Here is a 13,524-nt window from a genome sequence, read left to right as displayed (position 1 = left end):
ATTTATCAAGAGATGAGCGAAGGTTTCGGGTTGGAGCGTAATGTATGTTTTGCATTTTTTTGGCCTTTTTCATAGTAGTCTTTGAGGATGGGGCAGGAAACCTTGAATTTAATCCTGGCTTCGATTGGCATCCATTCGAGGGCTTCCAGGATAAGTAGGATGATTTCCCATTCGCCTAGGTCAGGGGAAATTCCGGCTGCTTGATTTTGCAATATTTGTAGCTTGACATGGCATGTTTTGGGGAGTAACTGTAAACTGACTAGGAAGCTTAAAACTGAGGATTTCGTAGAAGAGATCAAAAGGTTAACTAACGGCACTGAAAAGAGTTACTATGAACTTGAGTTGGAGAGAGTTCCAGTAAATGTTATAAATGCACACAGAAAGGTATGAGGTCTAGAAATGACTAGTGACCATTATTTGGAAGGATAGCTCACATTTTATTGCATGTATTGAATATTCAAGAACATTTTATACTTACTAAACACTACATTTAAGTTGTTTAAAAAATATTTGTAAAAAGAAAAAGAAAAAAATTATAATTCAATATTAAATTAATTCAAGTAGCATGACAGGTTTAATCTATTTCTTTTTATCTAAGTATGCCAGTTACAAAATTCATACCAACAAATAGTGTCGACATTGTGGAAAGCTAGCATTTCCTTCATTGACACTGTAACATTGACTTGGCATTTATGCCCCATTTGGCGTGCTCCCTCACATTGCTTTTCATGTAATATTCTACTCTCCGAATGTTAATTTGGGCTGCTCTTCTCTCAATAGGTTCACAGAAGCGCTCAGTGCCTGCGAAAGAGACAAAGGACCAGGAGACTGCGGGTAACTCCCACAAACCTACCCAGGTGCTTATCTAACACTGCACGTTGTGAAACATTACTGCTCAAATCGTAAGCTAGATGAACCATCTAAATGGACCAGAGGAATACTGGTCTGTTATCTATCTTCAACTTCTTGCAGAGAAACTATAGTCGATAGTTCTTTAATAGTATTTATTTGCATTTGTTAATGATTAGAGAGCCCCTTTACCAAAAGTACTTTACATAGTACTAGAGGTCAGTACTCATGAATGACTATCAGTGAGTTGGGGAGGTAGAAAAAAAAATGAGAAAAAAGGTTTGGGTAGTAGGCAGGCATGACAAAATGACTCAATACACAAGTGGGTCAGAGGAGAAAATTATTGTTAATAGAGATATAACAGATTCCTGTTTTGAGATTGTGTAAGGAAATGGCTCCCTGTTGCAGTTACCACCCACAATCCTGTTTTAGGAACAATCTGATTTGCACACAAAACGAGATTATGTTGGATGTGCAAATTGTCTCTGCTTCTACAATTTGCAGCTGATGGAACTGTGCAAATTGCTGCACCGTTTGTGTATTTTGAAATGGGAACTAATGTGTCATGCCATGTGATTCTACATTTTACGGTACTAGATGTGCTATCAGGTGCAAATTAGACACCTAATGATTGGCGACCGTTGCATATTAAAATTTAGCAGGTGTGCAGTTTGAACCCAATTTGTGCTGGCTAGTCAGGATCAGGTCCTCATTTTTCAGTGAGCCATTTAAAAACTTTCCTTTCCAGGAAAGAATAGCCGACCTAATTGCAGGTTTCATTTACAGATGCCATCTATGCCAAAACTGGCCTTGGGTTGCTTGTGATGTGGTTCTCAGAGGACCTGGCTTGGCACTTTAAGCTTGACTGATCGTACTGGAGCGGGACCATGACTGACGTGCATGTGGCTGGGTCTAATCTGAAATAGCACGGTGGACAAAAATGATGGGTTATAATGCTACTGTGAGCGATTGTCAGTAGTTAAAAAAAATACATTAATTCCTCCAAACATATTTTGTGGGTTTGATTAGTATGTTATTCCCCATTACACGGTACCACATGTCCATCTGGGTTCAAACTAGACCCCGCTAAATTGCGACCCACGTACAATCATAAATTAACAAATGCACAATTTGAACCAAACCTTTCCTTTTTAGAGAAAGATCAATATGGATTTATGAACTTAGATAACTCTTCTACATTATGCCCTTCCAAAGCAATGACATTAAAATCAAATTTGTTGCATGTAAATCTACGGTGTACCTGGGTCCGGGTGGTCGAAAATCCCAGAAAATGAGACAAGGCTCAGACAAGCAAACAACAGACCTTCACAAAATAAAAGGACAAAACATTATCTCGTTTTGGATGGTTGAAGATTAAATCTGTTTCCCTCTTTTTTCTCCCCAGAATGAATACTTTGAGACGGTGTCGCTCTTTAAGGACTTTATGACTACATACAAGAAGATTTATAGTAATAACAAAGGTGAGCCTAACCTGGTCACTCATCTAACCAATCAAGCGAGCATTAGCCTTAGGCATGTGGCTGATGCTTAAATGCAGTAATTGAATTTAGGCTTCAAATTGGCCAAGTGACCCTGTGAACAGTGTGGGGTGAAAACCCTTATTCCTATTTAAATATCTTGAGTAACACAGACTCTTGACTCAGCACATGGCACCAGAACACACACTCTCAGTCCAGATCCCTCCCAACCGTGAAATATAGCTGAAGAGCCTAATTGAGCCTACTGTCTTAGACAGGACTGCCTCTCACTTTCTTGTCAGTTTAGTAGCCAACTTCTTGAAGGTGATTTTTGAGGGACATTTCGGAACAGGAAGTTTTACAGGTCATGGTTTGAAGCAGGTGTGTCGTATTTCACTAGTTTGTAAAAGGGTGGTTATGTTTACAATAGGAAAGTGGGTCAATTCTTCAGCATATTGATGAAGGCCAGTGTACTGACTAGAGGAAGAAAACAATATAAGGAGATCTAAAGGAAGGGACCCCCTTCTCACCTAGGAGACAGTTCATAACTAGGTGGTATGGATTTAATTTCCCAGGTGTCTATTTGATCTTCAGCAGCTAGTATTCACAGTCCAATACCGGAATTGTGTGTTTTTGAGCAATTGAGGGAGGAAGGAGTTTCCCAATATTGATAAATCATCCACTGATACACCAAGAGCAGTGAATTTACTACACAGCAACAAAGTCACTTCAGGCATCAGGTTATCTAAGAGATTATGCCATAAGGTTGTAATGCCCTCCAGAAAGGGTAACTCTCCTAGATCAGGGTTATATACAGAGTCAGCTATCAACTTGAGAATGAGACCACAAGCAAGGCATCCCTTGGTCTGCATTGCAGACGATGAAAAGGTGTCATATACTAACATGCCGATTTTGGTTGCTAGAGTTTTGGGGATAAAATGGGCTTTGAGGTTATATGCAGCATCCACTTTAGATCAAAAAGACCCACCCCCATCATTCCAGCAAAGCAAGCGATAGCCACTGAGAGAATCTGCCACCCATTCCAAGAAACGGGGGCTTGCCAGTCAGTACAAGAAGATTGTGGAGAGAATGTAATCCTGTAAGAGTGGGAAGTTCCTCAACTAAATGTTAAATCTTATAACAGAGAGGAAAATGCCCCTCCAATTTGTAGGTGAACAACATGACAGACAAGCAGTGGCAGTGCCCATAGGTCAGGCTTTAAAGGAATGTTGTAGGGTAACATGAAGTAAATACCATGGGAAGAGATGTGTATTAGTGTGAAAGCAGAGAACTGTGGAATCATGTTGCTATAGGTGAAAAGTTCAGGTGACAGTTGCACTGTCAAGCTATGTAAGTTAATGACTGCCCTCTTCCCATCCATGCTGCTGTCAGAGAAAAACAATATAAATTATCTAGTTGTCTAAGTCAATTTAATAGCATGCCAATATCTTGTTTGTGACCCTGAAAGTTCAAGCTTAGGCAGCTGGATAAAGAAACAAAATGACTCCAGCTGCATGGAGGACAATAACTTTTTTGTGGAAGCACACTATTTCTGCTCAATCAAAACATGTACTTATGGCTTCCAACATGTGGGTGGAGCCCAATCGCCTCACTAGTGATGCCCACATAGTTGTCTGGCCACAGCTGTGCTGTCAAGCCAGACCTTAAAAAATGGTGTTGCTCCCTTGCATATAATGAGGGTTATCATGAGTTACTAATATAAATCCACCCTAAAAGCCAAAAACTCTCATGCCCCTTGTACTGTGGGTTACCGAAACATATACTAGAAACAACAATTGAAATTTCAGGCAGCATTGTTGACAAGCATTGACTAATTCAATCGGTCTCGCCTTTTAAAAGCTATGCTTACCTATTGGCTTTGTTACTGTTTTCTTGCTATTTCTGTTCCTTCTTGGCAAAGGAGAAAAAATGCATCATGCAAATGTGGCAAGTGAGGAGTAACAATGAGAATAGGTAGGGAGTTTGAGGGTGGAAACAACGCATGTGGCGGCAAACAAGAAAATGCATTCACTCCCTCGGAGTGGTAGAAGAAAAAGAAAATAAAAGTTCCCTGATAGCAAGCAGTGGAAGCACACAAGTCATGCAATCAGAAAACTGCAAAGATGAAAAGCGGGTGGAGGACAAAAGGAATATGGAGGAAAACTATCAAATAAGAAGTTGGGGCAAGAACGCCATCCAATCAACAGCAAGGGGATGACCCAAAGCTCATTATATGCCTATGTTTCAATGCACTAGTGACAAAAGGTTTTTGAGCACTGAAAATCACCTACAGCGATATAGAGCTGTGCTGTCCATGCTTTATCTTCACTCCAAGAGAGGATTAAAAATGGCCACTTCTGGATCTTAAGGACATTTCTCTTCTATTGTGGTGTGAAAGCTCGGGTTCATTCTATGTTGTGTATTTATGTCTTTATATTTAGAAGTGGAGCTGCGCTTTCAAATCTTTTCTGAGAATCTGCAAAAGGCTCGTAGAATCCAGGAGATGGACAAAGGCACTGCAGAGTATGGTGTCACTAAATTCAGTGATCTTACAGGTAAGTGTGATCCAGTTAGATAATTAGTTAGAGTTACTAGCAGTGCTTAATTTTTAAAAGAATAAGTTCCAGGGCTCAGTGTTTTGCTGAGAAGACCGTGATCCCATTATTGAATTTCAGGGGTGCCCTCTACCAATGCTGCTTAGTCTTGATTCAACCACATACAGTGCTTAATTTGTAAAAGAATAAGAATCAGGAACCAAAGTTATGCTCAGAAGCCCGCGACCAGTGCTAGTGAATGTCAGTGTACCAAATACCAAGACCGGGAAGTCTTGATTTCTCCTTATGCCAGACACACACTGCCCCTTTATCTCACTTTTACAGATTCCTGCTTTCTCCCTCTGTCATGTTTTGTTTCATCTTTTTCTTCCTCCTTCTTTTCCTGGTATGTGTTGTTTTCTCTCATGCTGTGAGTCAGAGTTTGATGAGGAAGAAATAAGTGCTAGTCCTCAAAAATAAGTGCAGGTGGACCCCCACCTGCAACCACGGGCTGAAATTAAGCACTGACCACATGCGTGTTTAATCCACCAAAAGGCATTTCCTTCTACTTTATCTCACTCTTTAGAGTTCCCTTTCATCCCTGCTTTCTTTTTTTAATCATTATTTTCCCATCATTCTCTTCCTCCTTCTTCTGTATTTTTCTCTCTCTTGCCATGGGTCAAAGTCTGATGAAGTAAAATGTGTGCCAGTCTCCAAAAATGTGCCACCTCACACCACCTGCAGCCTCCAGTTCAAAATAAGCACTGGCTACCAAGCTTGGAGGATTGGGCACGCTATAGAGGGAACTACACCAACCGCAAGCAGGTTATTTGGTCCTGTTCTGTAGAATGGGCAGTTCGGAACTTTGGAGGAAGATGGAAGGGTTTTTACCTTTGAGGAGACAACCAGAAAAGCTTTTGTGGCTCCAATAAGGACCCAACTTCCTGGTTGCTGGGCTGAGGTGAAAAGTAAACAAGGAAAAGTGAAAACACCGACAGCTGCTCAGGCATTATTTGGATTCTATACAAAACGCCCCAGGGATACCCTGAATACCAGTAGATTTTATCAGCATAAGAACTTAAATTGCACTACAGTGCAATTTTCACAGGTAGGTTGACAGGTAATGTGTTAATGGCAGAGGCAGTACCGTAACATGTTAGACATTTAAGCATGTTGAGAACAGTGATTTCCCCAAGAGAAGCTGGGGGATGTAGGGGCAGCAGACACCTCAGAAAGGGCAGGTGAACTCCATCCCTGTTGAGGAATTTTGCGGATGCTCATATCAGTTTTGAATGGTGCTGGGTAGCAAGTGGGAGCAGGCATGCAGAGATGCTCCATTGTCTTCTGAATAACACCAGTGTAGCATCTGCCCCAGCCCAGGAGTATACAAATGAATATGCCTCATATGGAGCTCTGTAACAATCGTCTGTATTCCTCAACATACTATCCCGCTCTGTGCGCATTGCATCATAACTCTCATAACCAGTCCTTAACACCTCCCATAAGATTACATAATTCCTGTCTAGAATCTTCCCAGGACCGTGAGGGTCCTAGTGTGGATGATATCAAAGACACTGCATCCAACTAATGCCATGTGCATAAGTGGACAAGCCATGCTTGTTCACTCCTTTATCATGAGCAAATCCCTGCATTCAAGAGCAAGGGATGGTTGGAAAGGGAATACTCACCATTCTCCATGGTTGTGGTAATGTTAATGACATTGTATCATAAATAATGTTCGCAGGAATGGAATGCTCTCAAACTGCATGTGTTACATTTACTCAGCAAACTGGTGGAGCTGCACAGTCTGCAAAAGGGTCAGAAATCATTTGGAATATCATCTGTCAAACGTAGGTCCTGAAGAATTAAGTCCATCCCTGGCTTTCAAGCTTTCCACATGAAATACATTTATATACAATTGGCCTGAATCACAAACTGCACTTTGTAGTACCTTTTGTAGTATTACAAAACATACTACATATTACAAACTACACCTCTGTATTACCAATACTTGTATGTGCCGAGTTCTCCACCACAAACACGAAGTTTCCGCTCACCTAAGTATACGTATGTGCTTTGTTCCATTTCTTCCCAGATAGTTAATACTGTCCTAATACCCTCACTTACTACAAGGTCTGGCGTGTAATTTACAGGAATTTCGGCCTTTCACCGGCACCACCCTGCCGGAAAATTTCCCAAAGTCCTTCCTAGGACAGTGCTCATTTGAAGAGAGATCATATTTTGTGGCTTAGAATTTTGGATTGCCCTTGCATTTCTTATTTTGTTGTTTAGAGGAAGAATTTCGGACATACTACCTAAATCCTCTGCTGACTAAACTCCCAGCCCAGCCAATGAAACCTGCCGGCACACCGAAGAAACCGCCCCCTGATGAGTGGGACTGGCGGGATCATGGCGCTGTCACCGAAGTTAAGGACCAGGTACTTTCGGTTATTGTGTTTTCTTATTATCTTCATATTGTAGAGGAGCGGGCACAGCCAGGGTCTTGAAGATCAAGGTAGAGGGCTGTAATGAAATCTAGATATGGCTAACACAAAAACCATCTTCTTTTGGATTTGTAGGTTTAAACAATCTTTGGGGTTCGGTAATGTGCCGCAAAGCGGATGTTCCACAGTAGGCACTTTTTTCTAAACACTTTCTAATCTTTTCTTTTTTAACTGTCTATGAACTTGTTTACCAATAAGAACTTAGTGAGTGGAATTATTTTGTGGCTGCAGCTCGAAGGCACTTAAACCGAGATCTTTTTAGGTGTGTATCACGAATGAGGTTGGAGGGTTGGGAAGTGTATAGAGACAGCCACTGTCAAAACAATTTAGAGGGGTTTGTACATTAAAACATATCCATTGGTCTTCGACCCACACATGAATTTTAATCCTCTTTTCTAACAAGGCCGGCTTTAAAGATTCGCATTTAAGCAATGAGAATTGCCTTGCTCATTCTTCTGTAGAGTTATGGTTTGCGGCTGAGCATTGACTTAGAGAGTGCCAGAGTTTCAAGTCTCTAGCTGGACCCTTCTGGGTTGACAGAGGCCTCAATAAACCGCTGTTACCCCACTGAGAAGAAACAGGGGGACAGATTCACAGTTCTGGGTGATGGACACTAATAACATACGGTTGACCAAAGATACTACAGGGACATCAGTGTGCCCCAGAACTAAAGAGTAATACTGGTACTGTCTCTACTGTTGCAAAAGTGGGGATACATCGACTGAATGACCAGTTTGTTTTGACTGGTGACAACAGGTTAGCAGTTCAAGAAGTGAAACCAGGATTAGAACTCATCCCCTTGCTTCACAGTCACCAACTGCGCTAGTAAACCGTAGCCATGTGTATGCAAGCTGTTTGAATTGATTCTAACAAATACTTTTAACCTATTTCTTCTACTGTTCCTGTTCCAGGGAATGTGCGGTTCCTGCTGGGCCTTCTCTGTCACTGGCAATATTGAAGGGCAGTGGTTCATCCGTAAAAGAGAGCTCATCTCCCTCTCCGAGCAAGGTATGTGCTTCATGTTGTTATTTATCGGAACCGGAAATCTCTGCTCTATTCATAATTCATGAAAGCACAAGAACCAATCACTTGCAATGCAGTATGTCTCGCATTTGCTTAAGTTAGAGCTGTTGGCATTGTAAATTCATAACTAGACTTTTCTTGCCACATAAAATGGTCAACCTTGCCTCATAATTTCGTCTTTTCCTTGCATCTGTATCCATTGGCCCTGCATATAACTAAAGTCCTTTTACCTTTTTCCTAGGACAAACGTAAAGCATTTACCACTTACGTCAAGGGATTTTTGAAAGGCGAGCCCACGAACAAATGAACTTAATGGGCATGAGGTGGGCATGCTTAAAGGCCCACAACACTTACAACAGGTCAAATCGCTTGCACACTCGATCTAAGTACACCAGAGTAAATGTGGGCTGCTGCTTAACAGCAGCTCTAGCCTCACTGCACATGTTTTTCAAATGGAATGCTTTATGCAATATAATTTTAAGTACACTATAAATTGACACATCTCATAAAACAAACAAAAAATATTACTATAATCTATTCACACAAGATGCAGATGATGATCTCTGCAAATTAATAAGAAGGTATGTACCAATTTGTTAATGCTAACACTCTCAACAGCACTTCATGAAAATGAGCAGCGACACACATCTCACCGTGTTTGAAGTATAACTTTGAACCTCACCCATCATCGCCCTTCTAGTACTTACTACATACCACACCTTTCCACCACAAACTATGCCCAGGGCCTAGGAAACCAATTAAAATTAGAGTACGTAACGGTCTTTACAGGATTAGAAGTGCTAACAAATGCTGCAAAACAGTACAAGACTAAGTGGATCACACTGTGCAAAGAATAACAAATGTCAGCTTTGAAATGGAAGGAAGCAACAAGCGTGGCACATTATAGTCAGGGCCACTTGAATTATGTGCAGGGAAACACCAAATAATGTGGCAGGATTGCCTAAACTATACAGCAAGAAAAGGCAAACTATGTGGCATTATTTATGCAGGGCAGTTTTTGATAGTATTAGTTCATTAGTTTATTATTAGTACGAGTTCAGTAACCAAATATAGAAAAAAAGCAAATGAAAGATGACCAGTTAACCTTTGTGAAGCGCTCTCTATTGTGCATTAACACGCCACCTTTTTTATAGTAATTTTTGATCACTTTGAGCAATAAACAATTGTTTTGTTAAAATCTGCAGAGTCCGCAGTAAATGATGAAATATGCGGCAAACCCATAACTATGCAAAAAAGCTGCGCTGCAGAATAGCATAATTCCTGTTGTCCTAACTGACCATACTAGCACATTCTGCTGTTGTAACATTTGGCTCATGCTCCAGAAATGTTATGTTTTTTGCCTTAACCTTAATTTTCCATGGCAAAGAATTCCTTTAAGAGCCTGGTCTCATGGCTGATCTGAGGGGCAGTATTTTCAAGCACAAAAGATGCTGCTCGAGAAAGGCGCTCCTTTGGATTGTGAGGTCAAAAAAACTGACAATCAGCTGAAGTGTTTGCCAAACTGAACATGACAAAATCTTTAGGTAGTGAAATTTACAATGTTTATTAGTACGACAAGTGGGGGGGGGGCTTCCAGTTATTGGACTGTATGCAAGGAGTTTTAATGAGGGTCCACAAGCAGAAATGCTCTGCATTACAGGATGTTAATCTGCTCTCCCAGTATGACAGGTAAGTGCCTTAAGGCGTAAAATCAAAATGCTTCTGAGCTGATATCATAGTCTGGATTTAATAATGCAACACAAAAAGATTGATTTGTTAACGAGCAACACAACGTATAGCACTTTTCTTATTCCAAGCTAGCCCTCCTCAATGTTCACATGCAATCAACAGTACCAGTGAAAAGGGAAAGCACTTTAACACACTTGTGCTGCTGCTGGGATAGGCCCTTGCATCTTACAAGAAAGTAATTTTGCAACAGCCTTTTATCTATGAGATCATAGCCCTTCAGTAGCAGCCTCTTGATAGATCCTAGCAACCTCCGTATGTGTGCAAGCCTTTTCCAGATAACACCCACTGTTAGCCTGCATGTTGGATAACATTTCGTAGTATGCTTAGTTAACATGTTACATCATGGTTTGTAGGTAATTGGTTCAGGTTTGATATTATTAAAGACCTTCCTGTTGTGGAATTGTATATGTCAGGGGGCTCCAACCCTTTCTCTAATAGGAACTACTTATGTTCACTGAAATTCCTCCTGGGCTACTAATATTATTAGAGATGTAATAGTAACCAATTCAGATAAGATTACATTAGTGGCCACCATATGCAACATTACCAGTACTGATCACCTCAGTGCACCAGGCACTATGGCCCTGATTTACTAACACTTTGCATCTACATTGCCGTGCAATGTTTTGTCCTCCCTTCTCTCGCTGCCCGCACATCCTGTCCTGCACCCCCTCCATCCTACACAAATGTACTGCTTTCCTAGTGCAGGTGGCAAATGTGAGTGTTAATCCCACAGAAAAGGGACTACCGTGTGGAATTCCACCCAGTAAAACTTGTTCCTTGCAGTTATTCTTAATTTTGTGGAGTTTTACTCATAATTTCTTAATGTTTATGGATGCGGAGTTACCACCCCGCTAGTACTGTCCATCTCGTAATCAGGGTCATAGTTGGAGTTGGTCACACTACCCCACTAGCAATTCTCTCACCTCGCTACAACCCCTGCGATAAAAGGCAAGCACAAACCCATATGGAATACCCTTGTTGCTATTCTCTAAGCATACTGCCCAGAGTGTCTGACTCTTTCCCAGTGTGAGAAGGCGAGCAGCCTGAAAATACTGCCTAATAAGCCATAATAGAACTTCTTAAATGTGATTTGATGTGATTTCCCCTTTTCAACTTTGTAGTTTTTCCCCTAATTCTTTATGTTTGCTCTGAAGCAGGGGGCAGAGATATTCTTCCAGACTGCGTAAATAAGCATAACCAAACTAAATTAATTGGGTTTATGCCTTCTATATTTCTATTCTGCGACTCTGATAAATATACTAATAAGTGTCACTGAAAACTTGTATTAGATGTTGAGAGAAATGACGAACGTGGAATTCTGTCTGCAGAGATACTAATTGTTAACTTGTGAATAATTTCACTTCTAATTCGCACTATATCCTGAAGTTCTTCATTGGACACATATGACATGCCGTGCATGGACATTCTTATTCATTCATGTCCTTTCTTGCTAGTCAGCATTTCTATGTTTTAATCCACTTTTATCTTAGACTGACATTAAGAGTAATGAGCAGTTTTAATATATACTCAGGGCTGTGAGTAGCTTAGACATTGGCTGTACTACATGAATGGCAGCCTAAACTCCATCCACAATTTACTCTTGATCTACATGGGACATAACGTTTATCAAGCTCCAGTTGTTGTGGCAAAACCGAAACCACTAGTTAGTCCTTGTGTTTACCTGCATAGAGTTAATATGCTTGAGCTGCAATACATTTATATTCACTCTCTTGGGGGCATTGTGATATGAACTCGAATTGTATTTTCATTCAACCTGCAGTGCCCATAGAGCTGTAGATTGAAAACCTCACACAAAAATTCGTAGTACATCAGTGCTGTCCTTAATAAACCAAGCAAAAACAACAAGTGATGGACGGAATGCTGAACATTGTCAGACACTCACCCCCAGTCACAGATCTGGGTTTAATCCATCGTTTTTTTGCTCACCATGCCACCCCAGTTTGGACCCAGCCATATGCAAATCAGTCTTGACCCTGTTCCTCATGGGAACAGTCCAGACCGAACTGCCAAGCCAGGTCCTCACTGGACCGGAAACAAGCATCCTGGGACCGGTTTCGGGGTTTCACCCCTCATCAGCCAGGCTAGCTTGAATCCAGTGGCATGGGAAGCACGGGACCCACGTCTGGGCATACCCTTCCCACTTGGGGCGACAAAGCAAAAACAACAAGTGATGGACGGAATGCTGAACATTGTCAAACACTCACCCCCAGTCATAGATCTGGGTTTAATCCATCGTTCTTTTGCTCACCATGCCACCCCAGTTTGGACCCAGCCATATGCAAATCAGTCTTGACCCTGTTCCTCATGGGAACAGTCCAGACCGAACTGCCAAGCCAGGTCCTCACTGGACCGGAAACAAGCATCCTGGGACCGGTTTCGGGGTTTCACCCCTCATCAGCCAGGCTAGCTTGAATCCAGTGGCATGGGAAGCACGGGACCCACGTCTGGGTATACCTTTCCCACTTAGGGCAACAAAGCAAAAACAACAAGTGATGGACGGAATGCTGAACATTGTCAGACACTCACCCCCAGTCACAGATCTGGGTTTAATCCATCGTTTTTTTGCTCACCATGCCACCCCAGTTTGGACCCAGCCATATGCAAATCAGTCTTGACCCTGTTCCTCATGGGAACAGTCCAGCCCGAACTGCCAAGCCAGGTCCTCACTGGACCGGAAACAAGCATCCTGGGACCGGTTTCGGGGTATCACCCCTCATCAGCCAGGCTAGCTTGAATCCAGTGGCATGGGAAGCACGGGACCCATGTCTGGGTATACCCTTCCCACTTAGTCCAACAAAGCAAAAACAACAAGTGATGGACGGAATGCTGAACATTGTCAGACACTCACCCCCAGTCACAGATCTGGGTTTAATCCATCGTTTTATTGCTCACCATGCCACCCCAGTTTGGACCCAGCCATATGCAAATCAGTCTAGACCCTGTTCCTCATGGGAACAGTCCAGCCCGAACTGCCAAGCCAGGTCCTCACTGGACCGGAAACAAGCATCCTGGGACCGGTTTCGGGGTATCACCCCTCATCAGCCAGGCTAGCTTGAATCCAGTGGCATGGGAAGCGCGGGACCCATGTCTGGGTATACCCTTCCCACTTAGTCCAACAAAGCAAAAACAACAAGTGATGGACGGAATGCTGAACATTGTCAGACACTCACCCCCAGTCACAGATCTGGGTTTAATCCATCGTTTTATTGCTCACCATGCCACCCCAGTTTGGACCCAGCCATATGCAAATCAGTCTAGACCCTGTTCCTCATGGGAACAGTCCAGCCCGAACTGCCAAGCCAGGTCCTCACTGGACCGGAAACAAGCATCCTGGGACCGGTTTCGGGGTATCACCCCTCATCA

General features: G+C 42.2%; 1 protein-coding gene across 1 annotated transcript in view; it reads left to right on the top strand.

Annotated features, from left to right (window-relative positions):
* The window catches only part of CTSF (cathepsin F), a 291,086-nt gene that overhangs the window by 141,535 nt on the left and 136,027 nt on the right, over nt 1-13,524 (top strand). Inside the window, exons 4-8 of the mRNA XM_069207833.1 lie at nt 781-857; nt 2,255-2,330; nt 4,769-4,882; nt 7,154-7,299; nt 8,277-8,373. Of these exons, the coding sequence (XP_069063934.1) occupies nt 781-857; nt 2,255-2,330; nt 4,769-4,882; nt 7,154-7,299; nt 8,277-8,373 (510 nt within the window). The remainder of the gene's footprint in view (nt 1-780; nt 858-2,254; nt 2,331-4,768; nt 4,883-7,153; nt 7,300-8,276; nt 8,374-13,524) is intronic.

This window comes from Pleurodeles waltl, chromosome 9 (assembly GCF_031143425.1).
Source record: "Pleurodeles waltl isolate 20211129_DDA chromosome 9, aPleWal1.hap1.20221129, whole genome shotgun sequence".
Classification (NCBI taxonomy): domain Eukaryota; kingdom Metazoa; phylum Chordata; class Amphibia; order Caudata; family Salamandridae; genus Pleurodeles; species Pleurodeles waltl.
Note: the sequence above shows the minus strand (reverse complement) of the source record. Positions and strands in the feature narration are given on the sequence as shown.